Source organism: Spermophilus citellus (genome assembly GCF_964194105.1).
Source record: "Spermophilus citellus genome assembly, chromosome: 1".
Classification (NCBI taxonomy): domain Eukaryota; kingdom Metazoa; phylum Chordata; class Mammalia; order Rodentia; family Sciuridae; genus Spermophilus; species Spermophilus citellus.
This window is the reverse complement of record NC_138182.1, coordinates 37826325-37852513: the sequence shown is the minus strand read 5'-3', so window position 1 is coordinate 37852513 and position 26189 is coordinate 37826325. Positions and strand designations below refer to the sequence as shown.

Here is a 26189-nt window from a genome sequence, read left to right as displayed (position 1 = left end):
ATAAGACTGCTTATCCAAGGCCAGCTGAGATACAGCTGGAACCTGAATCTCCATAATATTATAAATTTTGTTGGATATAATCAGAGCATTATCATTACATTTTAAAATGTCTTTATCTTGTTAGAGACTCATACTGAAATATTTATGGGAAAAATTATGGGAAACCTGAGATTTGCCTTCAGACATTCCAGCAAAAATAAAAACAGAAAAGGGGTGGAGAGACCAGATAGATGAAATAAGATTGTCAAAATCCTGACAATTAGTGTAACCGGGCTATGGGCCTGTGGCCTGCAGTATACGACTCTCTACTTTGGGATATGTATTAAAAGTTCTGTTAAAAAGTGGTTTTGATTTTGTTTCAATGAAAGGCTTCTTTGTTAGAAGGGAAATAACCATCACAAAGCATCTAGGCTTGGCTTCCCAGGAGCGGTGCAGAGCCTCCTAACAGGCTTTTAAATTGGAATGATGTATGAACTTGAACTTTCTGACTTAACAAGCTTGGCTCTTCGGTGTTGCCAGGAAATGTTTATTTTTTGCTGGGTTACAGCTCCATGGACTGGAAAAAGCAGAGGTGCACCGTCCAGGGCAGCGAGAGAGGGGCCACCTGCTAAGGCCCCAATGAGGACTGGCATGTGGCTGGCTGAATGCAGCAAAATCACTGCCACCTACACTCAGCCTTCTTGGCAAAGGGTCTGCATGGGGCTGGATGTCTCATAACCCCTCCCCAGCTCCCACCTCCAAAATATAGGCAATGGGAGTTATTCGTTATGTGACCTTCTAGGTCCCCCCCAAAGAGCACATGCTGTTCCACAAGACAGGGAAACATGCTCTACATCTTAGAATGTTTTCCATAGCTTTACTATCCAAAGGATGAAGCTTGAGGGCGGGGTCGCTGACGTCACCGCTGTTTTACCCCAGGGGAACTGGCACCAGGTGACCTGATGAAGGGAGGAGATGGCCAGGAGGCCCACCCACGTCGGCCTGATTCCAAAACCCTCACCAGCGACATCACCAACATCTCCTCTCGTCTGCGCGGAATTCAGAACTGGCCTGGGAATCGGATTGGAACCAAACTTTCAGTTGGTTGCCCAGTCTGGGTTACTCGTCCCACCCTCAGAGGGCTATAGTAAAGAATAAATGTCAGAATGCCTGCTTTCGGTCATTGTATATTTTAAATTTGTAAATTTTAAGTCATTACTCTTGTTTTTGAAGAAGTAAGTGCAAAAACGGGCTGTTGGCATTTGCTGAAGGCTAACTGTTGAAACATACTTTACTACGGGTTTCTTCGCAGGCAAAGTCTAGACAGACACAGCTGTGCCAAATGGCTGTTGGGTGTTGTTTTGAATTTTGTCACTTCAGATCACTAATAACCCACTTACACACTAAGTAGGCACTTATTCACATACAGAACAATTCCTTATGCAACGCTCAACCTGCCATCTGGTCCCATCCTGAATTATGCTAATTAGAAAGCACAGAGCTATGCAGTGGCAGAGGGGTCTGGAAAAGTCCCAGCAATTGCTTCAAAGTAGGGAAACCGCATCCTGGGGCCCACTGAGAGAGCAAAGCACCCACCGGGGAGAAGAAGCATGCTCTCTCTTTGTCCAAGGGAGGAGTCGGCCTCCACTGACCAGTATATTTTATTGAACAGTAAAATGCCCTTCTTGAAGTCTTCCTTTGGCTACGCCTCACTCTCTCCAAATCATGAGAGTTGTATATATACACAGAGAAACCACATGGCCCAGGCTTCTTACGGGCATCCTAATTCCAAATCCCAACTTTTTATTTGAAAAATGTGTTCTGCCATTTTAGGTATGGGCCAACATGTTTTGAAGATAAACAAGGAAAAGGTTCCTGATATTCTAAGAGAGGCAGAAAGAAATCACAGGGATATACTTTGGCTTTGGGTAGAAAGTCAGTCCACACATGGGTCTAAAAACTTGCTGCTGACTCTAAATGTGTTGTTGGGGCTGGGACTATGATTCCCATACAGCAGGTGTGAGAGGGCATTTCTCTGCTAAAGGTGCCACCACACACTCACTCGGTGTCTACAAGCATGCACAATGACAAAGACAGACTGGGAGGATACAAGATACAAAGAACATTTCTTTCTGGAGACCTAAAATATTAGAGAATAATTGAACCCTTGCAGGTCATGCAGTGGTCTCTCGACGGCTCAACTCTACCATTTTACCACAATAAGGGGCATAGACAATACGTTATAAAACAAAAATGGACATGACTATGTTACAGTAAGACTTTATTTACAAAAACAGGCAGAGGCTCAGATTTAACCCATTGGCTGTAAGTAGTTTGCTGACCCGGGATCAAAGGACTCACAATGTTATTTTTTATCACGGCCATTTGAAGGGAACAGTGAAGCCTGTGTCTACTTCTCAAGGACAGCATTAAGAGATACAAAACAGAAATAGCCCCTGCCTTCCTTTCAGTTTCAACGTCAGCTTGTATTTGCTGAATTCCATATTTGCTGTCACCCTGTACATTACAATACACCTTACCTTTGTTTTCTGATTTAATTCATTCCTTCCCACTACACTTTGAGGTATGTTCCTTTTTTTGGAGATCAACTCTCAAGGAAATTCTAGACCAAAGTCACACAGCTGGTGTGACAGAGCAGAATCCAACCCCTCCTGCTCCTTCTAGAATAACAACAAGCTGCCCTATGGCAGAGGGCTAGAAACCAAACCAAGTCAACTTCATACAGACACCCATCTCTTCCCGTTGCTTAATCCCCTGAAATAAAAGCCAGAAAGAACTGGCTTAATTTTTACCATCCATTCCCAGATCTATTGCCCTTTTCTTTCCTTCTTTCTTTTTTTTAAGAGAGAGAGAGAGAATTTTTTAATATTTATTTTTTAGTTATTGGCAGACACAATATCTTTATTTGTATGTGGTGCTGAGGATCGAACCTGGACCGCATGCATGCCAGACGAGCGCGCTACCGCTTAAGCCACATCCCCAGCCCTCTATTGCCCTTTTCTATTTTCTAAGCTCAGCCCGAACTCCAGTTTTTCAGATCAGAAATGACCACCTCTCGTTGCAGAATTTTCACCTACTATTTTGTATTCTTTCCAGGGAGAGAACATAGATGAGAGGGTATAGTTGGACATAATTGAACTTGCTTGTGGGTCACCAGCCCTTACTGGGAATCACAAACCTGCAGAATTGTCCCCAGAGGAGCAGCACCTGGGCCTCGCCTATGTGGGGTGGTGCACTTTAAGATCAAGAAGTCTGACTGTGTGGTTTGGAAAAGCATCTGTGACATCATAGTTACACAATTTAAATTGTGTAAGAAAGCAATGTCTCAGAAAATAGAGCAGAAGCTCTTTGGCAGGTGCATCAAGCAAGGGGACTGACAGATACTACATGTTGAGAGAGAAGGTGCTCCTGGGAAGCAGAGCTGAGGCCAGAACCCGGGTCCCCTGACTCCCAGCCCAGAGGGGACAATGTGGCACTGTAAAGAACATGCATCTTGGATTCAAGGCTCCATGTCGAAAGCCTAATGTCATCTGCTTGTTGCTAGCCCATGTCCTGCACAAACCTCCCACACTGTCAGTTGTGGGGGAAACAAAACAGGCTGGGCAGGAAGGGATGGGGTTGCAGGTACTATGAACGCCCACAGTTTCCAGCCCAGCTTTTCCTAGAATCTCTCTCTCTAAGATTCTTTGGAATCTTAGAGGGTGCGGGATGTCCAGCTATTATTGCTGGGAGGCCACTGGCATTAGGAGGGTCCTCAAGGTGCTGGTGCTCTTGGAGTGTGAGTTCCAGAAGCTGAAGGAATAAACCTCTGTTTCACTCCTGTTCACTATCTCCAATCTCAGGCCCAACCTTGTCTCTTTTTATGAAAGGTGCAGAAGCCAAGTGACTAGGGGCTACCACACATCTGGGCGGAAATTATTTTAATGACCAAATGGTGCCCGAATTCCTCCGAGCTCCAATCGCCATCATCTTGCCAGGCCTTATTGCCCCCTCTGGCCCCTCTATGGCTCCACCACAGATCAGAGCAGCCTGATGAGCCAGGGCAGCAGGTGGCAAAGTTGGCAAGAGAAGCAGGTGACTGCCTCTTACTGGAAAAGGACTCTGATTGTCACATGAACCCAGCTTCCTAAGCTTCAGTGCCTTCCCCCTCCTGGATTGGCAGAGACTTTTGGCCTCTCCTGCATGCAAATCCCCGGAAGGTATTCTGCATACAGTAGACAACTGGGAACGTGAGAAGAGATGCAGATGTCAGTCAAATTACCATGTGAAAATCAAGGGGAAAGCCCTCCAATCGATCAGTTCCAGGTGCATGAGTTAAAACTGGTCCAATCTTTTTAATTAGAGAATTTTTCTGAAATTCAAAAGAGAGGGAAATAAGTGCAATGCCTCACCCAATACAGGTTGCATGTTACTCATCACGGCTGTGCTCTGGAGAAGCCACCTGTCCCTGTGGACTCAGAGTTAACTAGCTTTCCCAGGTGGGTTCTGAGGGGAGGCACACCTGCAGGGCTGGTTATTGCAAAGGCTCAGACTGGCTATAACTGATAACCATCTCACAAATTGCTCTTGAAGACAGCAGTCAGTTTGCTGGGCTCCCAGAGGCACTATGAAAACTAGCTTAAAACCAGAGTCGCTGCTCCTTGACCCTTTGTGAACTGCACAGGAACCAGCTTGCAGGCCCTGAGTGACAGGACATGTCTTTCAAGAAACTACTATGTGCCAGATATCACACTGGATATTTTCACATACATTGCCTCAAACCTTGAAACATCTCTGAAAGGTAAATGTTACTATTTTCATCTGACCAACAAGAAAGCCATGACTGCTTAAGTAACTTGTCCTTGGTCATTAAAGCAGAAAAAGATCAAGCTAAAACTTGCTTTTGTCCTGTACCTCCTTCCCTTTGGGTGTGGAGAGTGAACTGGTTCATAAAATAAACCATCCCTGTTGATAAACCTATGGGAGAAACATCCAGGAATATGTGCGTTGTTAGCAGGACCAGGCACATGTAGGTCCTCCGCACCCCCTTATGAACCTATTGTGGCATTTGAGGGTCTGTGAAGATAGACAAAATGAGCCATGGTAGAGAAGATGAGAGAAAGCACAGCACTCCAGGTCCATTTCCAGATAAATACAAGTATGGTTGGCATAAGGAGATACTCAGTATGTGTGTATATATATGTTAAATATTGTGTCTTTAAACAGAAGCACACATAAATTAATATTATACTTTGATCAGTTAACAAAAACATTGTGACTCAATACTTTCAGGAACCTAGCCCTGTATTTTATATTTCACTGAGGAGCACTGATTCAGTATTCACTAATTCAGAATTTGCACAACCTCCTAGAACATAACTACCATGAATAATGACAGCCACCTGTATTTTGCTACAGCAGCCCTTAGGACCCAAAATGAGCCCTTTCCTGCTTACCTAGAACCTTGCAGGCCTCTTGGATGAGCTTAATGGTGATGATGTCATCATACACTGTGTAGGTCATGAAGGCATCTTGAACTTCTGCAGAAGCTCTGGAAGGCAAATCAAGGTGCCATGAACACCCAGCAATGGAGTTTAATTCAGGAATGTATATAATGACTCAGCAAGACATGGTACAGCCACACACTCCTAATCGTAAGGCACGTGAGGCACTGAAGTTCATGTGTGTTCCTACAAGACTTCCCTGAACACCAGTATGGACCAACAGTCTAAGGGACCTTGTGCCCAGAATTGAGAATCAATGGATTAGAAGTTCTCTGAATTTTCCTCCAACTGTAAGATTTCTAGTTTCGGTCCAGTGGTTTCTAATCATTATTAGATGTAGCTGTTCAGAAGAGCCAGGTGGGAACCCTGGAACAGACAAGGAGTGTCATAAACTATCACTCCATTAAGTGGTGTACTCTCTGTCATATTGGGACAGGAAACTTCTACTGGCTCCCCACGGGCCTGTAGTCCTTTGTGAAACAAAACAGACAAAAACTTGTGCCCTCCTTTGGTGCCTATGAATAAAATAAAGACACAATGGGCAAGACCCCAGCTTAAACCTGACATTGTCATCATGGGTTCTCAAGACTCCAGAGAGAATGATGTGATCTCCAGTACACCTGGGAATGTATCAAACTTTCCCCAGCACTCTGATGAGGCCACCCATTCGCTCCCTCTAGGCTGGACAGCCTCTTCTTTCCTGCAAGCTCTCTGCTGTCAAACATTTATTTGGGCTTGTCTATGTGCTGCACGTTGCTGCCTTGCCAGGCTCGCTCAGGCTGTTAGCACTACACAGGGATCTCTAGCCTCCTTCACTGATCCTCACGACCTTTGCATACAGCTCCCTGGATCAGTGCACACATACACAGACTCATTCAAACCACTTTGGTAAAACAGAATGTTCATCAAGAATTTACTTTAAAAATAGACCAATCCACGTTTCTAATAAGATGGCAAAGTTCCTGTGAAGAAGAAGGGAAAGATAGGAAAACTACTATCTGCCGGGCATGGGGGTACATGCCTGTAATCCCAGTGGCTCAGGCAGCTGAGGAAAGAGGATCATGAGTTCAAAGCCAGCCTCAGCAAAAGCAAGGCGCTAAGCAACTCAGTGAGACCCTGTCTCTAAATAAAATACAAAATAGGGCTGGGGATGTGGCTCAGTGGTTGAGTGCCCCTGAGTTCAATCCCTAGTACCCCCCCCCCCGCAACAAAAAGAAGGAAGAGGAGGAGGAGGAGGAGGAGGGGGAGGAAAATGACTATCCGAAAACATTTTGAAGACATTGGGATTTGGAAAAGCAACAATGGTGAGAAATGAAGTAAGAACTGTTTCCAGTTCACACAGAGAGGAGCATATTTCTTACAGCATGAAAACATCAGCCACGTAGGTATTCATGCACTCATAGGCATGAGAGTGAGGAATCAATATTTAGTTGGAATAAGGCACTAAATGTGTTCTTCTTTAGTTAGTTTCAACTAGTGATACCCAAAATACCAGGGCAGGAAACCAAGGCCGGAGTTGCCTGAATCAGAATAACTTCGGGAGTAGAATAAGCACATGGACTCCTGAGCCCCAGGAGGTTTGTCTGTAGGTTTTAACCATTTGCCTCTTGACTCTCCAGATTTGGAAACCACTGCTCAGGAGCACTTCTAGATTCAATCCTGCAAGGCAATAGACTATGAAAATGGTGGATCTTACACTGTTCAACCTTACTAAGCTGTGGTTCCTAAGAGTCCAGAGGCGAAATAAAAGAACCTTCGCAGCACATTTCAGAGCAAGAAAATTTAAGTGATGGGAAATTGTTCCTTCACCAGGTTCTTCACGGTGGATGAGGAATTCAGGTCTCAAACTTGCATGTAGCTATGTGACATAAGGTGTAGCTGGGGACAAGAAGGCCTAGAGAGTCAAAGGTCTGTCCTGGTGTCATGGCTATCTGGAGGTTGGAGAAAGCACCAGCTCCTTCCTGCCTGTCCTTTGCCAGCTCCCCGCACCTCCACGGTGAAGTCCAGATTCCCTGGCTCACACGCCTGCCTGCATGACCTAGCTCTCCCTCCAGCCAGCTCCCCTGCCCCTCCATCCTCTGCTCCTCCTGCTTCTTTCCTCCCCTGGCTGCCTGCCTTCCTTCCTCCTTCCCGACTCGGTTGAAAAATCACAGGGTCTAGTCATCACACTTTTCCCTTCTGGATTCTGAGGCTCCAAATACTACATCTCTGAGCACCAATTGTGCCTGTGAGCTTTGATGCACCCATCTGCATGGGACCATCTAAAGATCAGGAAACGTCATTTGATTTCCTATCGTCAATACCTAACATTGTACCTGGTGCACAATAGGAGCCGGATCAATACTCTGAAAAGAGAAATTAGCAATTTAGATGAGAGACCTAATTGGGCAGAGGCTTACATACTTACAGTGTGTGAGTCAGGAAGGGACCTGAGAGTGAATCCTGGCTCTAGCACGGACGACCTGGGTGACACAGAACAAATCTCCTTACACCTCTTTTTCCTCATCTTTGCAGAGATAGCATTGGATTCTGTCAATGTTTCCATGGAGATCATGGTATCCAATGCTCCCGCGCCAACCACCAAAGATACATCGCTCTTGGGGCTAGGGATGTGGCTCAAGCGGTAGCGCGCTCGCCTGGCATGCGTGCGGCCCGGATTCGATCCTCAGCACCACATACCAACAAAGATGTTGTGTCCGCCGAAAACTAAAAAATAAATATTAAAATCTCTCTCTCTCTCTCTCTCTCTCTCTCTCTCTCAAAAAAAAAAAAATATATATATATATATATATATATATAAAGATACATCAATCCTGACCTCTGATTCACAGAGAAAGAATCTGGCACTTAAAACAGCAGTTCTCAAAGCATGATTTATAGAACCCCTATGGGAGGTCCCTAACGTGTTTTTAAGGATCCATGAGGTGAAAACTATTTTCATAATAAAACTCAGACATTTTTTTTTTTTTTTTGCCTTTTTAACTGGTTGTGGTGCAAAAGCATGAGAGGGTAAAACTGCTGGTGACTCATGAATCGAGTCTTCATTATATCCTTTATTGTCATTGACGCTTTTGCTGCCACAAGCATGCAGAAAGAAAAAGAATGCCAGTTTCTCTACAGATTGTTCTTGTAGAGGAGAAGAGGTGATCGATTTTATTAAGTGTGCATCCTCAGCACACATCTTCTGACCACTTTGGGATGAATAGGAAGTATATGGACCCGGAAAGTACTACGTACAGGGATGTGGACGGTCACCTCCGGGGAAAGCACTGACATCATGAGCTACGAGCTGAATTAGCAACTTTCTTAAGAACATCATTACTATTTGAAAGAACCACTGACGGATGAACTGTGGCTGCTCAGGCTTGGATATGTGACAAAGATTTTCTTAAAAAAAAAAAAGGAGGAGCAAGAGAGGGAGAGAAGGAAGAAGAAGGAGAAGAAGAAGAGAAGAAGACTGTAGGTAGCTCAATGGTGGAGCGCCCCTGGGTTCAACTCCCAGTACAAAAAGACAGAGATAACAAAGTTAGCATATCACTTCGAAGAAAATAACTGGCAGAATGTATTGCCAGTGTTAAAACTCCAGCTTTCAAATGAAATGAGAACTTTGGAAAACATGCATCTGCTGCTGTGAGCTAACGAGCTTCCCATTCTTACAAGCTTCTCTGGTAAGATTGAGATGATGATATGGACCAACATGATTTTCATATCAAATAAGGAAATGATAATATTCGTAAGAACTGACCAATTTGGTGAGATAAAGCCTAACCAATGCAAGACAGTACGAAATGCTTCCCACTGCCTAAAGCATGATGGAGCAAAATAATGGCAACAGATTTATTTCAAAGTGTAATGCAGACCAAGGCATTTTAGCATAACATGCAATGAAGAAAGTTATGGGCACAGTTTCGGGTTCAACATTGCAACTGGCCTTTGAGAAACTACCACTTTTCAAACTTTTGTGAACCTTAGAGACAAGAGCCATGATGATCTGAAAAGAGGATTAAAGTCCTTCCTTCTACATACTCTTCATGTATTTCAAATAAAACCACACAGCACAACAGAATACAAAACAGAGAGTCCAGCTATTTTCTATTAAGACAGACATACACTCAGGAGATTTCCAAATATGCAACATCATTTATTCCTTTCTTTTTTGCTAATTTTTTTACTGGGACAATAAAGTCATTTGTCATTAAAATGTGTTTCTGTGCTAACACATAATAGGCTTATTATTAGTATTATTTTAGATGAATTAACAACCATTTGTAAAATTTTTTCAGTTTTTATTACTATGACTTTAAATAACAATAGATTTTAAAAAAAAAAAAAAGCTCTTTGGAGTATTCTTAAAGAGAAGGAAGGTTTCCTAAGATGGAGATGTTTGAGAATGTCCGATTTAAACCAAGAATGGGTCATATTCTCTTTGAAAGCTAATGAATCTGGGGAACAAAAAAGAAGAGCCCTGCCATGGCCGGCCAGTTTAGGCCATCTCAGCCTGGGGAGTCACCTTACCTGTCCTGGCAGTGGTCCTGAATATCTATGGATGGAGCTCTCGAACATCCAGCCTAGCACCATCTGCCCCTGGTAGCCTCAACCTGCAACTAGACCCTGACCTCCAAAGAAAGTCTTCTAAGGAAAGGCTGCATGATTCCCGTGGGGACCACCTGGTCCCAGAGTACCACCTTGCCCTGGAGGTGGGGAGGAGGGGTGGAAGGTAGAGGGAGATCACGGCTGAGGTTCTATCACAACAGCTACCAGGTGAGAACACCTCCACAAGACACTGCTGAGAACAAATAAGTTCTCTACTCTATCAATAAAAATAAAATACAATACACACAATTTCCATCCAGTCATGCTAAAGGAATTATTATTATCTTTACAGAAAATGACATAAAATCATTGCCATATGAACAGGAAATTAAATGGAGCCAAAGATACAAAGTAACATTACCAAAGTGAGTCAGTTGGTTAATGAATGACAGTAACAATAAAAACATTCTCTTTGAGCTTTTAGTGTTTCTGTTATCTGTCAGCTTTAATTTTTTCCTTCCTTCTAATAAATACAAACTCATTTTTTGTAGCTAAATTCCTATTTATAATTTTTTTCAATACTGGGGATTGAACCCATGGCCTCACACATGTTAGGCTAATGCTCTACCGCTGAGCTACATCCCCAGCCCCATTTTATATTTTGTGGGGAAGGTGGGTACTAGGGATTAAACTCAGAGGAACTTTAGCACTGAGCCACATCCCAGGCTCTTTTTACTTTTTATTTTGAGACAGGGTCTCTCTAAGTTGCTTAGGACCTTGCTAAATTATGTAATCCTCCTGCCTCAGCCTCCCTAGCCACCGGTATTACAGTTACTTGCCATAGTGCCCGGCTCTGTTTTATATGATTTTTAAAGAAAGATACCTAAAGGATATAAACTTTAGACCTCAAAATATCTACTTCCATTCTTACATATCTTCCATACAATCTCACTAAACAAAAATATTTCTCGAACTTTACCTTTGAGGATTTTTTATTAGAGAAAAAGTTTCTACTTTATGTATGTAATATTATAAAATGAACTGTATTTTTTAAATGTCATATATTCTTGGAAGCTTCAATATGATCTTTTGGAGGTTGAGTCCTGCAGTTGAAATACTCTGGCCAAATGGATTCTTGAGGGCCCTCTGATGGCCCAGAGTTTGAGGCAGGTCGGTGAAACCAGCAAACCTGTTTATGGCCAGGAATGAAGCAGGAGTGGAAGGCCAGGGGACATTCTCAGATACAAGTAAAAAAAATAATAGCTCTTTGCTTCCAGCCACTTTTAAACTAGACTTTATTTGGAGGAAAACTAGGAGATGTGAAGGAAAGGGAAACTTGCGGTATCAAAGAAAGGGGTAACCATTTGTTTCAAATGTATGATATGTCAAGATCGTTGTATGCGTGCGGCCCGGGTTCAATCCTCAGCACCACATACAAAGAAAGATGTTGTGTCCGCCAATAACTAAAAAATAAATATTAAAATTCTCTCTCTCTCTCCTCTTTCTAAAAAAAAAAAAAAAAAGATCGTTGTATTGTCATGAGCAACTAATTTAAAAAAAAGAGAGAAAGGGGTAAGAAATTTGGTGAGTCCACAGGATGAAGAAGGGGGGAAATGGTGAATGGGAGCTGTTTCGATTTGTTCTGGCTCATCTCATTTCTCAATATAGAAATTCTCCTTGACTTATTGTGGGATTGCTTCCCAACACACCTACTGTTAAACAAAAATATTGTTAAATCAAAAATGCACATAATGTATCCAACCCACCAACATTATTGCTTAACCTAGCCTACCTTAAGGGCCCAGAACACTTAAATCACCCTACAGTTGAGTAAAATCTTCTAACACAAAGCCCATTTTGTAATAAAGTGCTGAATATCTCTTGAAATTTACTGAATACAGTACACCGTAGAGTCCAGTATTGGTTGTCCACCCTTAGAATCAAGGGGCTGACTGGGGCCTGATGCTTCCTGCTACTGCCCCACATGGTGAGAGATTATCACACCCAATGTTGCTTGCCTGGGAAAAGATCCAAATTCAACATGTGAAGTCCAATTTCTACTGGACACATATTGCTTTTGTACCGCTATAAAGTTGAAAAGTCCTAGGTCAAACCATCATAATCTGGGGACCAACTGTACTTGAAAGGATGCCTTTCAGAATGTCAATTTCTTTTTCAGAGAAAGTGAAAAAGCGAATAAGCAGATAAACAAAATAGCACTTCCTATTTAGCAAAAAAATAAAAAAATAAAAAATCCTATGCATGCACAAGTAAGGGTCCTTGAATTTTTTAGCTTGTAGAGCTCTTAGGGATGCTGATGAATACTATGAATCTTCTCCCCAGAAAACACATGCTCACAACATTTTCATTCATGATTTCAGAAAATTCTCAGGCCCTCTCAGACCTATCCATGAATCTCTGTGAAGACCCCCTGACACAGGGAGAACTGAGTAACCACTCTCCTACATCAACTGGTTTAGGCTCAGCACTCATCCATCCAGCTCCCTTTCATTCATTCACCTCCATTCATACACATCCGAATCCCCCAACTATTTACCCCTTCTCCGTGCATTTGTTTCTACAGTGGGGAACACACGCCAACCCTGATGTTGTACCCATAACCTCTTCTGTCCTACAAAGGACACCTGACCACGGCCCCCTATCAAACCCTCTGTCTCAGGCATCTGGATGGAGACACTCAGAAAGTGAGCAGGTCAGATGATGGTGAGCTCTTGAATCAAAAGGACATGTAGAAAATTTTGGAAGAAACAGAAATGAAGAGACTTGCAAAGAGAACCAGGAAAATAGAGTAAACATGAAGAAAGATGCGGAGACACAGGGATCACTGACCTTCCATTTCCTCTCAAGTTGCTGGGTACCTCCTGCTCCTAGGCTCTGAGATTCTTTAGAACCCTTACACTAAGCTTTTATACTTTGGTTTATATGGTGACTGCTTATCCTTACAAGCAAGATCCTGGATCAGGTTCTACTACCAAAGTGCCAGGAGTGATAACCTTCTCATCTCCTAGCCACCCCAGGCCTCACAAGTGGACGAGGTGAAGGCCATGATTATCTACATTTACAAGGGAGGCCAGAGACCTCAACAAACCAATGCAATTATAATTACATATCAACTCCTTCCCATTTTCTACAAGTGTAGCTATTCTGGTCCCCAATAACTTTTCCACTTTCATTTTCTATCAGACATTTTCATCTCTGATACCCCACGCACACTGGATAATTTTCTGGGCCTCCAATTCACCAATCTCAGTCTTACCTAGGTCCTTTGCACTGGACTGCTCTCTCTGCCTGGAACACACATACTTCCCTGACTCAAGGTGGCCTCCTTCCTTCCCTTTAGTTCAACATAACCTTTGCAAAAAGACTTGTTCTGACCACTTCTGGGAAACCAGCATCTTCTCTCCTAAGTCACTATCAAATCATCCATATTTGAATAGCACTTGGCACAATCTGAAAGGCTTTTGTTTATCTGCCTATTCACTTTTTCACTTTCTGTCCCCCACATTTAAATACATTTCCAGAGAACTTCCCTCATCTGTTTCCTTCATTTCTATCCCCACACACTGGCACTCTGCTTACAAGAAGCTAAAAACGCATTGATTGAATCAATGAGCTTGCGTAAGTCAAATAGCTAGTAACTGATGATCCAGGTGCAATGTAAAGGTTTATTGGATTCCAAAGACCTTGCTCTTTCCAATCTCTTAGGTGCTTCTCGTGATTAAGTTTTGATAAAGATTTTAGCCAGGAGACTATAAAAGAGTGGTTCCTGATTAGAAATTTATAATCTAGACTCTATGAGAGGGAAATCAACAATGTGGGCAAAGGAGAAGAAACATCTGTTTCTGATTGTTTCATATAAAATAAAATCTATGTCATAAGGTCTGGAGACATAGTTCATTTGACTTAATCATTTCTTCTTCAAATTTGTGTAGGAATTGATGGGTTTTCCTTTTTAGCAAAAATTCTATTTTAAAAGCACTAGGGAGCTTGTTATTTGAATGTAGCCTGAAGCAAATCCTGCTGCACAGCAAATAATCTTGCCTTAATTTGTGTTTTATAAGTTCAGTTTTCTGTACTCTACTTTTTTTTAAGAATGAGTTCTAATATGCAATTATTATAGCTAGTTGGACTTTAAGATAGACTTGACTTTTGGCTTAAAGATGCATTTCCAATTCCATCTCATAGGTGTCTAGTGTTAAGATATGGACAGACACTCTAAGACTCAATTCAATAGATACTTCAAAATTAAAGCGATAAAAGCTAGCCACACAGACTCAGGACATGGCCCTGCTGGGTCCTCTGCTTCCAGTCATGGTTCTCTGATTCCCTGCAAGCTTGCACCCTTGTTCAAATGCCCTTGGTCACCTTGGAGTTCTTGGGGACTCCAGGTTTCCATCTCTAAGGGTGGGAAGGGATAGTATTCTATCCTTTCAGGAGTCCACATCCAGGATCCAAAAAGGAAAAAGTGATTTTACCCAAATCACACATGGGAACCTGGGCTTGGAACAGTAAGCTGAATTCCTCAACCAATTGGAGTTCTGGTACCTGGTCACACTACACCTGCTTGATAATGCTCATCTCAGCTACTGGCCATAGGCAGGCTGAACACGCTGCTGTTCTATTGGTTCCAGGTATTTGCCTATTTCTGGCTATTTCCAGAGCCAGCCTTTGCCTCCCTCCCAGGCAGGACTAACTCCTGACCAGTGGCAGCTAAGCTGAGATTAAAAGTCTGAATCAGGAAATCAGACGGTACAAGGTCCACGGATCAAAAATCAGCAAACAAAAACAACCTCCCCACACAGAGGCTCTGAAGGTCCCTCCAGGAGGGTGACCCACATTGGGCATCAGAAAGGTGAGTCTGAAAAGATGAGCAGAGACAAAGCCACCCATCAATACATCAGGCTGACCTCAGGAAGCCAGGTCTCCCTGGGCACGGAGGAAGGAAGACTTTGAGAAAAATCTGCTTCCTCAGGATGGAAGGCAGTTATATCTGCCCAGAAGAAAAATCAAGTATAGCCGAGTCCTGATGTTGCAGCTATGTACTGGAGGAGGGGGAGAATGATGCTTATTGACTTCCTACGAGGTTCTTTGGTGTAGATTGTTCCACTCAATCCTCCCCTTAGCCCTAGGAGATAGGGGCATTATTCCCCTTTTATCCACGAGAGTCAGAGCTGCAGAGAAGGGAAGCAACATTCTCGGTTCTTGTGCAGCAGAGCCGGGCTCAAATCCATCCAGTGGGATGCACGTCCTGTTGACCCTCCACTTCTCCCCAACCCCCCCCCCCCCGTCAAGAACCCACATTGTGAAAATAAGCCAACAGCAAACATCAGTTTCCAAAACAGCGGCTGGCATCTGTTGAGTGCCTACTCCAGGCATATGTGTGTGTGTGTGTGTGTGTGTGTGTGTGTGTGTGTGTGTGTGTCTGCTTAGTATAATTTAATTTAACACTTGTAAAATTTCTACAAGGCTAACTAGACCTAGTATTCTTTTATGATGAAACAATTGGGTCACAGAGTGGTTAAGTGCCATGCCCTGTGTCATACAGATAGGAAGAAAAGATTGTGGGCTTTGATGCCAAAGGTTGTAGCCCCAGATCCCCTGTTGAATTCAACTACAGCTTCCTAGGGACTTGCAACTATGTCCAGTGACTTCTGAGAATACAAATGTCCTATTTCCTAAAATGGTTCCCTATGCCACCTTGCAATGTCCACACCATAGCCTGCCTACACTCACCAACTCTTCTTCCTCCTCCTAAGACTGACGGCCCCTGGGTAGGGACAGCTGATCTTCCAGCAGGCAGAGGGGCACAGCTGTCCTGCTTGTGGCAGAGCAAATAATCCCATTGTTTCATCAAACGTGGGTCCTCTGTGCCCTAATTCCTAGGTTCCAGGTATATATGTAAACTTTTTGTGCACATCATAAAGCCATGCAGGCTGGCCTGGGCTGTAGGTCAGTAGTAGCGTACTTGCTTAACAAGCACGAGGCCCTGGGGTCAATCCCCAGTGCTGCCAAGAAATAGATCAAAATAAATTTAAAAAAAATTAAACCATGAGGGCAGATGACTTATTTGGTTCTTGGTTCTCCCATGTTTTTTACAGCACCAGGAGCTCAATAAGTATATGTTTAATAAGATGCTCCTATTAATTCACCCAGATACTTGATAGACATGAAGATGCATTCCGGGGCTGTCCTGCTTCTTTTCCTCAGGCAGCTTGGCCTAACAGAGAAGAGTCTGTGGTCACACACATGGGCTTGTGTCCCTGGCCTGTCACCTACTGTGAGCCTCTAGCTGGGACTCAGTCTCCTTCTTAGCAAAACAAAACAGTAATTTGCCTTGCAGTGTCCTTGCTGAAAGTTCTTAATAGAAGAACCCTGTTATTGCGTTTCCCTTTACATATAATGGCTATAATAAAAGGCCCCAAGTATTCAGATCCTTCTCTCCCCAAGGCCGCTTAGGGGGTAGAGAAGGAGCCCTTGAAGATACTGCCATCTCACCCTGGCCCTGTGGCCCTCTGACTGTGCAGTCTTGGCCAACTCACTTTAACTTCCCTAGGCCTGTTTTCTCACCTATAAAATGAAGATTTGGGCTAAACAATCTCCCAGGGGCCCACCAGCCCAAGGTCTCTTTAATCATAATTATTCAGTGATATATTCAGAAATGAGTATTTCTTGCCTCGGGGACACCAGAAGTTCTTTTTTCTCATCCAAACATGTAGAGATCTAAGTAAACTGTCCTGGAGAAGCTGAGGAAACGGCCCTGGACTTTAACACAAGGGGGTCAGGACACTGCAGTACTTCATGGACCCAGGGCTGCCGGCCGACCTGGCTCTGCCTCAAGGCAGCCACAGAGTTCTCGGAGGATCACTGCAGTCTCAGTTCTATTTTATTTGAAACATAGGGGGAAAGAGGGAAACTTTGCATTAAGCATATTAAGTTTTTATTTTACAACAGCAAAGTTGAGAAAATAGGAAAAATTGAAAAGGGGAAAAAAATCAGCATTTCATCATTCTATCCCTATTAGTTATTATTTTGGCCTTTCTCTTAGTTTTGTCTTTTTGTTTCATTTGTGTGAGCTGCCACCACATATAGCAATTCGTATTTCTTTAGTCATTCCATTTGTTCTTTGGTCTGTTTTGCACCACGGAAGACAGTTTTTGTTTTATTATTTAGAAATGCAAGACTCCCTTATATCTTTTTGCGTGTGTGTGTGTGTGTGTGTGTGTTTCCAAGAGAAAAGATTCTCAAGAATGGACTTACTACTTCCAAGGAGTTGATAATTTTCGTAGTTTTTAGTTGTCTAACTGCTTTCTAAAAGGGCTGCCCTGATTGACAATACCATCAGCAATTACCCATTTTTGTTGCAACTTAACCAGAATTGGTCATTATCATTTAAATTTTTGGAGATTTAATAGGCAAAGTGGCACCTAATTGCTTTGATTTGCATGTCACTGATTAACTGAGGAAGCCAATCATCTTTCCATATTTTTATATTCCCCTCTCTTCATAGGGCCAGGGAGGTTGTTAGAACCCTTTCAATCCCAACTTATAATATTTTAAGGCTGAAAGATTCCAAAGAGCAGCCAGAGAGCCCAAGGATACAGGAATCATATAGGGAACTATTTGGAGATGTAAATGACAGTATCAAGAAGTTACCAGGCTTGGAAGAAAGATCAAGAATTAACTAAAGAATATCTAAAAGTGGGATTCTGGCCAAACTGAGAAAAGATGCCCCTCTTCTGACCAGCAGCTGCTGTCCTGTGCAGTAGAAATGGTATAAGTGATTTCTCTTCAGGGACCAAAAACAGCAAATGAGAGTTCACTCATGAGCTAAAAATGAGAATGACGTTGGCATTATTTACACTGGGGCTCTGTCTTAAGGTTGATTTTAGGAATAGAGATTGATAGTATCCTTAAGCACAGGTATGATTTATGAAGTTTTTTCAAGTTAGTATGTTTAAAGCACTTGAATTCATCTCCCTAGTAACTGAACCTCTTGGAGAGTTCTAATGATAATATTTTAATGAATCTTACTCAACTAACTGGCTTAATCAAGAGTAAAGAGTTGTAACTGTCAAAACCCTGTTGCTCCAGGGATGCTTCATCTTTCCTTTAATATACTTACTTCAATTTTTCCCACGTCTCTTCACCAAATTTCTCTATCACGAGAGACTGCAGACAAGTGTTGATAAATCCATACTAGAACACAAAGCAAGTACAAAGAAATCTGTATGATGAAGCATGAAATCTGCAGTCGTAGACATCTAAGTGGCATCTTTGTGGCAGTGGAATCCTACAGCAAACCCGTTATACCTCTTCCTTGTTTCTCTTGACTTTATTTGCTCAATAGCTGTGCTCATTCCCAACTCAGGGACACCCTTGCAGCCCTCAACTAGTGTTATTTCCAAGGAGAAAACATTTGAGCTAAATTTCCAACAGATTATTATTACAGGAGGTTGAAGAAGGTGCTATGGCTCATTGCAATCCTCTCTGGAACCGGGAATTGGTTAGAAATTGAAATTGGTTAGAAAGAAAAGTTGAAAAACACAGGTGACCAAGGCAGATATTTAAACTTGGAGGAGGCTGGGCACACACTTGAATCTTCCAGGGGCCACACAAGTCATAGCTGGGGCACTCCTGAGAAATGTCAGTGCACCAAAGAAATACTAAATATCTGAAAATGTTAAGGGTTACCAAATCTTTCTCTTATAAAGAAGACTTGCCACATCCCAGTCCTGCTTACTGGGCCTGCCATCTGTTGGCTGGGGAATGGGGCTCCATATTGTAATACAGCCTCAGGGAGCCCAGGGAAGGTATGCAGCTTAGAGGAAAGGGCTTGAGCTCTGGAGACAAATGGGTTTCTGTCTCTGTGCCTGACAGCAGTGTGTCTTTGGGTAAATTGCCTAGCCTCTCTGGGCCCAGTCTTCTCAGGAGCTAAACTGGAAATAATAGCACTTGTTCTATTGGAAGAATATTGTAGGGTTATATAGGAATGGGTCCGGATTTAGACAAGGAGGGCTGATTGCTAACCCCAAGCCTTATTCTCTGTTTGACTCTGGCCTTTCACCAAATCTCACTCACTTTCAGTTATTTCATCTGGAAAACGGCTGTGAGAATGATCCTGTCCTCTTAGGGTCAAATGACAACATTGGTATGAGCACATGGCACATGGTAAGTGACCAAAAGCTTATAACCATGCCTTTAGAGAATATACATCTCAAATAACAAGTGCTAACATGCGGAAGCTGGGAGGAGTCCGAAGGAAGGATGCAGAGAACCGCTTACCATGTTGCCACTGGCTTTTCTGCAGGCCTGAGAGATCACAGCAGAGCCCCAAGCTCCCAACCTGGTAGTTCAGTGGATTGGCATATCCAGCAGCCCATCTTATAGCGGTCTGGGTAGTCCACAGGGAAATCAGGATGTGCTCACTGGCCTCCAAGCAAGGAGCAAACACCAAGCTGAACACTCAGTCGCCCAGGGAGTAAAAAGTAAGGTTGCCCCTGCCCAGGAGTGAGTGGCACCCCAAGGGGTGCACCTCTCATATGTCTACTCTTGGGAGACCAGCCTGAAGCCTGAAGCACCTCCCTGTGGTGCCAACAAACCATGGCCTCATCGTGCCAGCCCAGAGCTGCTGCCCTGTGCGGCAGAGATCCACAGAGCACTGGGAGATGGGTCCTGCCAGTTTGCCTCCTGGGTGGGGAGACAGGCAGCTTGGAGGAAAGGAACATCCTGGTCCTGCTAGACCCTGGGGTTTTTTGGCTCCTCCCACTGAATCCATCCACAAATTCATAAACTCCCTGTGCCCCTCCCTCTCGATTCCCTACTGAGAGGCTGGCTAAAGAGGGAAGCCAGGATTCCCGAAACCTGGCAGGCTTCTGCAAAGTCACTCATCTTTCCATTGGACACATCACTGTTAGTCACCTACCTGTGTAATGTCATCAACATGAGCACCTGGGGACGAGAGGAACTAAAGGTATCAGTTCTGCTCCCAGAGAACAGATCTTGAAAGCATTCCTGGGACCCTGAACTTGACTTTGGAAATTACTGCTAGACTCCTGCAGGAAGCTGCCTTTTATATGAGATTGTCTATTGAGGGGACTTTAATGGAACCACTTTGGATACCAGCCAAGAAAGGCCTGCCTGGACCAGCACTTGACCCTATAATGTTATAATGTGGAGGCCTCCGGTGCCTGAAAACCCAACTGTTACATTTCTCCTCCAAACCCAACTGTTCCATTTCAGGCTCTGTAGGCTATTGCCAGAGGTCTATTTCCTAAGTATCATTTGCGGTCAGAGGTGAGAAACCCAGCCACCAACCAGGTCCCATGAATGTTGCCTGCAGCGGTTCTAACAGACTGCCAGCTTTGGTGTAAAAACAAGAGTAAAAGTAAATAAATACCATAAAATCAAGTGGGGGTGGTAAGCTCTCCAGGCTGCAGTAGAGAGATGTAGGGCAGGAATCTGGAGGCGACTCATGGTTAAGACAGCATCTCGTGACCCTGACAAAGCCAGAGACTGAGGCAATCCACTGGGATGCATGTGTGGACATCAGATGCCCTTGGGGGTCCTCCAGAATCTTTATCTCAGCATCCCAGCTTGCTGAAAGACTTCCCTTCATGGCTCTTTCCTGCTTGAACCCATCTTCTATGCTTCTCTTAGAAAGGTTTCTCCATCCATCAAGCCTAGTTGATTACAGTCCTGTCTGAACTCATTACCACCTCCTCTTGGAGAGACAAGAGATGGTTAGGGCCTCTCTTGCATGTTCTCTCTCTCTCTCTCTCTCTCTCTCTCTCTCTCTCTCTCTCTCTCTCTCTCTCCTTTCTTTTGGTACTAAGGATTGAACCCAGGTGCTTTACCACTGATCTACGTCCCCACCCCTTTTTATTTTTACTTTATTTTGAGACAGGGTGTCTCTAAGTTGCCGAGGCTGGCCTCGAATTTGCAATCCTCCTGCCTCAGCCTCCTGATTGGCTGGGACCACAGGCGTACACAACTGCACCTGGCATAAGTCCTCCCTTTTTTCCGAAACAGGGAATTTGCTTACTCCCAGAAGCTGGACTCTCCACATGCTGTTCCTATGTGGAAGGGACATGTGGTCTGGAGCAAGAGAAAAAAAAGCCTCTGGAATAGGTGATTTCCATAATTATGCTTCCCAAGCCTTTGCCACCATCCAGCTGACAGTCCTTCTTTTGGCCCTGCCAAGTGGGCTTGCTCTGGCTCTCTCTTACAGCCCCCAGCCCCCACCCTGCTTTTTCAAACACATACACCCACATGCTCACACTTCACAATAAGTAAATGGTTAAAAAAAATCTCCCTTTTTCTTTTTCATGCAGCAGATGGCAGGTCTCAGGAACTTGGTGGAAATTAGGCTTTCTGATTTTCTAATAAATTTCAGCATCTCACACAAAAAGCACAAGCTCATTTTGATTCTGATGTTAAGTACCATATGGCACATCATCCGTGGAACGTGGCAGCTTCATACTCAGGGTAACAAGGACGGGAGGATCTCTGCTATAACAATGAGGTCTAGCATGTATGAACCAATTGGATTCCTGGGTGAATACCGTTTGATAATAATATTGTATATGGCAGCGGAGTAATTATCCCTCTTTTATGGTATGTGTTAATTTTCCCTGCCAGTTTCCCTAATTACAACTGCCACCCAAAGGACTACTTTTCGTAAATACTCTGTAAACATTTGAAAAGACATCGACAGCATATGCATGAAGAAAAGCGTCCCTGGATTTTGAAACTGTCTGGAAAATTGGCTGACGTTTTATATGTTTTTCAATGGCATAAACAGCCGGGGAGGAACTTGGACGATCTGGAAATGCCCTCTCTCTTCCATGACATCACAGGCCTTCCTGCCCACCCTGTCTGGGATCATGGTTTTCAGAGACGTTTTTTCACTGCTATCTTCATGAATCTTAAGTGGACAGTTCCATGAACCTTGACAAATGCATACACCCATGTAACTCACGCCCCAGTGAAGATACAGAACATCTCCGTCATCACAGGAAGTTTCCTGGGGCCTCTTCTCAACCAGCCCCACCACCCCAGCTCCCCACTGTCCTGATGACTGTCACCATCGATCAGCTTTGCTGGCTCTTGAACTTCATATACACTGAAGCACACGGTGTGCTCTCTGCTGCGTCTGCATTCTTAGCTTTTAACGTATGTTTGGAGCATTGCATTCAGATATCATTTTCCAAATTACACCTGGGTAAGTCAATGCAGCCTTTTTTGATACATCTTCCACAACACGTAAAGGAGCCCCCACAAGGCAGTCTATGTACGATATGCAAGAGGGAAAACACAAACCTCTTATTTTTCATAGGACAAAGCAGGAAAGGGCAAGATACCATACGGAGGTCACTAGATAAATCTCTATCATTTAAGGAAAGAAACAAGAGGGGGAAATGCATGGTGAAGCATCAGGACAGAAAAATATCCCCTTTCCCCAGTGCGTTTTGCTTTCCTAGGACAGCAGCTGCCTTCCTCCAGGCCGGGAGCCCCAGGGAGTGGATTTGTTCCTCTTGTCTACCTCCGACTTCCTGGCTTCCTACCAGTCCTGCAGCAGCAGCAGCAGGGTCCCAGGCCTGGAGGTGGAGTCCCAGAGGCTCTTCGGATCAAAATCCACCCCCACCCCACCCCCGCCCCAATACACAGTTTCCAAGCATCTGAAATTCTCATTCCTTTAGGCTACAGCTTTGGAAACTTCTGCCATAATAACAATATTATCTATTCCTTTGATGAATCAGACTTGCTGCTGTTCACCTAAGAAGTCAGGAGACATGGAACAGATGAACTTTGATGTGCTCATACCAGACACACGGACAGGGCCCGTTTCCTCATCAGGCCAAGGCATAGAGTGCTCTCTAGGAGCCAGGGACAGTGGAGGGAAAAGATGAAAAGTAGCACAACTTTACTTGTGTAGCACTGAGTTATGCTGATTTTCTCCCTTGGTGGGACTCCCATGGAAAGGTGGTTCCAGGTGGAAATGATGTGGCTAAAGGGAGAGCTGTGATCATCTGACCCAGGTGCGGTGGCTCTCACCTATATCCCAGCTACTCTGGCAGCTGAAGCAAAGGATCCTTTGAAACCAGAATCTTAAAATCCAGCCTGGGCCACACAGGGAGACCCCGTCTCTTAAAAAAAAAAAAAAAAAAAAAAAAAAAAGAATAGACTGATTTCTTTTAGACATATTTTCCTAGTTGGAACTTCAGAATGCACAAACTAGGGGGTGAATATCAGTAAGAATCTCCGGGGCGGGGGATTCCAGAAGGAAGGGCAGTCTGTTCACAGTAAACACTTGCTGTACTCCACTGTGGTAAGGATAGTTCACTTTTACCAAGCTTCTGTACATGCCTGCAATGGCACCTATACTGTTTAAGGGTGAATTGCATGAAATGACTGTTTTTACAGGTCACAGACTAAAGAATATTGTCACTTACCTTTGGTCCTTCTTGCTATTCATGCCTTCTTACCACAATGCTGTAACGTGGGTGCTATTATTGTTAACCCCCTTGAAAGATGAGAACTTGGAGGTTCAAAGAAGCTAAGAAGCTTCCTGAAGGCTACAAAATTAGCTGGGGTCAGAGCTTGTATTAAAACGCAGGCCCTTGGTCTGTATTTGTGTTACTTCCAAGAATTGCACTCCACACCCCCACTCTGTCCTTCTCTCTCTTTCCTTGAAGAAGCTTAGGTCTGTCCTAGAGTCATGTGTTTGCTTGGGGGAGTGGGGAGAGGCACCTCTTTTTTCAGGAAAGTCAAAACTCCAGAGCTGGGGTTGTGGCTCAGTGGTATAGTGCTTGCCTAGCACATGTGAAGCACTGGGTTCATTTCGAAGCACCGCATAATAATAAAATTAAGTCCTTTGATAACTAAAAAAATATATATTTAAAAAACAAAACAAAACAAAACAAATAAAAAAAATCTCTGGTTGACAAAGGCCCTTTTTTCCTTCATCAACCAAGCTGGAAGATGACGTTTTCATTTGCCCTTGGACTTGGGTGCAATGTTCTGAAAAAAAGGAGGGGATTCTTACTGAGCAACCAAAGCTTTCCCCTTAGGTCCCAGGAAACCAGCAAGAATGGAGGCTTTTTCTTACGGCAGGGACATCAGCTAATGATCCCCGTTTGCCTCCATCCTGGCTACCAGCCCCATGCTCGCTGACAATGGTATCTGTGTATTCTAAGCAGAGGGCACGGCCCTTTCCCTTTCCGTTTGAATTTTAAATTTTCAATAATAAGCAGAGGACAGGCAGGATTATTGGGCCTGAAGCGCCACCGTGTGGCCAAAGCGCCGCACACCAAGAGGTGTACCGGTTAAGTCCCCCGCAGGAAGAGAGGACGCTGGGCCCAGAAGCCGACCAGGTGGAGCTCAGGTATGGATTAATCATAAAAAAGTCTCCTGAGGGAATTCCTCCAGGCTTGGCTGTCCTACAACTGCAACGTGAATGTGCATTTGCTTTTATTATTTTTTTTTAAGATAGAATGAGAGAGGAAAGAGAGAGAGAGAGAGAATTTTTAATATTTATTTTTTAGTTCTCAGCGGACACAACATCTTTGTTGGTATGTGGTGCTGAGGATCGAACCCGGGCCGTACGCATGCCAGGCGAGCGCGCTACCGCTTGAGCCACATCCCCAGCCCCTGCATTTGCTTTTATGCCTTACATACAAAACCAGACCTGACAGGAGGTAAGACGTTAAACCACACAGTGGCCCTTCTGACCCGGACTCATTAAGGACCAAATTCAGCCATCCTCTAATCTAATCTAACCTCTGCTTCCATGATCCAAGGAAAGCCACAAATCGATCAGGTGATCTGGGTAAGGAGGTACAAAGGACTGTCACATTGTGATGGCTGTCACTCACATAAGGATACTTTTTTAAAAATGTGTTTTATTTGTTTTAATTAGTTATACATGGTATATATATGATACATCATATATAAGAGAGTATAAGTTCTCATTCTTCTGGTTGTACATGATGTAGAATCACACGGATCGTATAGTTATATTTATGCACAGGGTAATAACGTCTGACTCATCCTACTATCTATCCTTCCTACCCCATACTCCCTCCCTTCCCTTGAGAGCCCCGATAATAATATGAGCTGCAAAACGGACCTCACTATGTGCCAGCCGCTGTGCTGAGTGCTTTACAGGTGTGGTGTTCTCTGAGGAGCCAGGTCTATAGTGCATGTCTCTGGCATAGACACTCACACTGTATCCATGTTAGGGAACAGAGATTGAAATGGCTGAGCAGCATATTCCAGCCATCTGGCCAGTGGGCACGGGAACTGAGATGACAGGCAGATCTGTGACTTCAAAGCCCACTTTTCCACCACAAGTTGCTACAGTGCTGTCCTCTTCAAAGTGATTCTTCCTCCAATTCTGCTCAGAACATTTTTAGAATCTCTCTTTTACAGCTATTTTCAGAGTGTGTTGCAAATTTTTGAATAGCCTGCTTTTATGGTTCGATGTGAGGTGTCCCCCAAAAGCTCAAGTGTGAGACAATGCATGAAGTTTTAGAGGAGAAACAATTGGATTATGACAGCCTTAACCCAATCAGTGAATTACTCTCCTGACAGGATTAACTAAGTGGTAACTGAAGACAGGTAGCATGTGGCTGGAGAAGGTGGGCATTGGACGTGTGCCTTTGGGGTACATATTTTGTATCTCATGAATGGAGTCTCTCTCTGCTTTCTGATCATCATGTGAGCTGATTCCCTGTCACACTCTTCCACCCTGAGGTTCTGCATCACCTGGAGCCCCAAGGAATGGAGCTGGCTGTTTAGGAACTGAGATCTCTGAAACCATGAGCCCCCAAATAAACTTTTCCTCTTCTACAACTGTTTCTTGTCAGATGTTTTAGTCACAACAGCAAAAAAAAAAAAAAAAAAAAAAAAAAAAAAGCTGACTAAAACACTGAGAGCCAGTCAACTTTCTTGTATTACAACCATAGTTAACACTCATTACAGGGCAGGTATAAATTCATTTAACTGTCACCAAAGCAGTCGAGAAGTAGTACAGTCGTGCCTGATTCACATTTGGGAAAATAAGGCCTGGAGAGTCTCAGTCATCTGTCCCTGTTTACAGGAGGTCCCCAGTCACTGGATGAGGGAGAACTGAAGTCCAACCATTGCAGGACA

At 43.8% G+C, this 26189-nt stretch overlaps 1 protein-coding gene across 1 annotated transcript in view; it reads right to left on the bottom strand.

Moving 5' to 3' along the window:
- The window catches only part of LOC308646671 (guanylate cyclase soluble subunit beta-2-like), a gene marked incomplete at its 3' end in the record, with an annotated part of 45645 nt that extends 27418 nt beyond the window's left edge, over positions 1-18227 (bottom strand). The window contains exons 1-2 of the mRNA XM_081289925.1: positions 18160-18227; positions 5436-5530 (exon numbers count right to left, since the gene is read on the bottom strand). Coding sequence (XP_081146051.1) covers positions 5436-5502 — 67 coding nt within the window. The 5' untranslated portion in view covers positions 5503-5530; positions 18160-18227. The remainder of the gene's footprint in view (positions 1-5435; positions 5531-18159) is intronic.
- Between the last annotated feature and the right edge of the window lie 7962 nt (positions 18228-26189).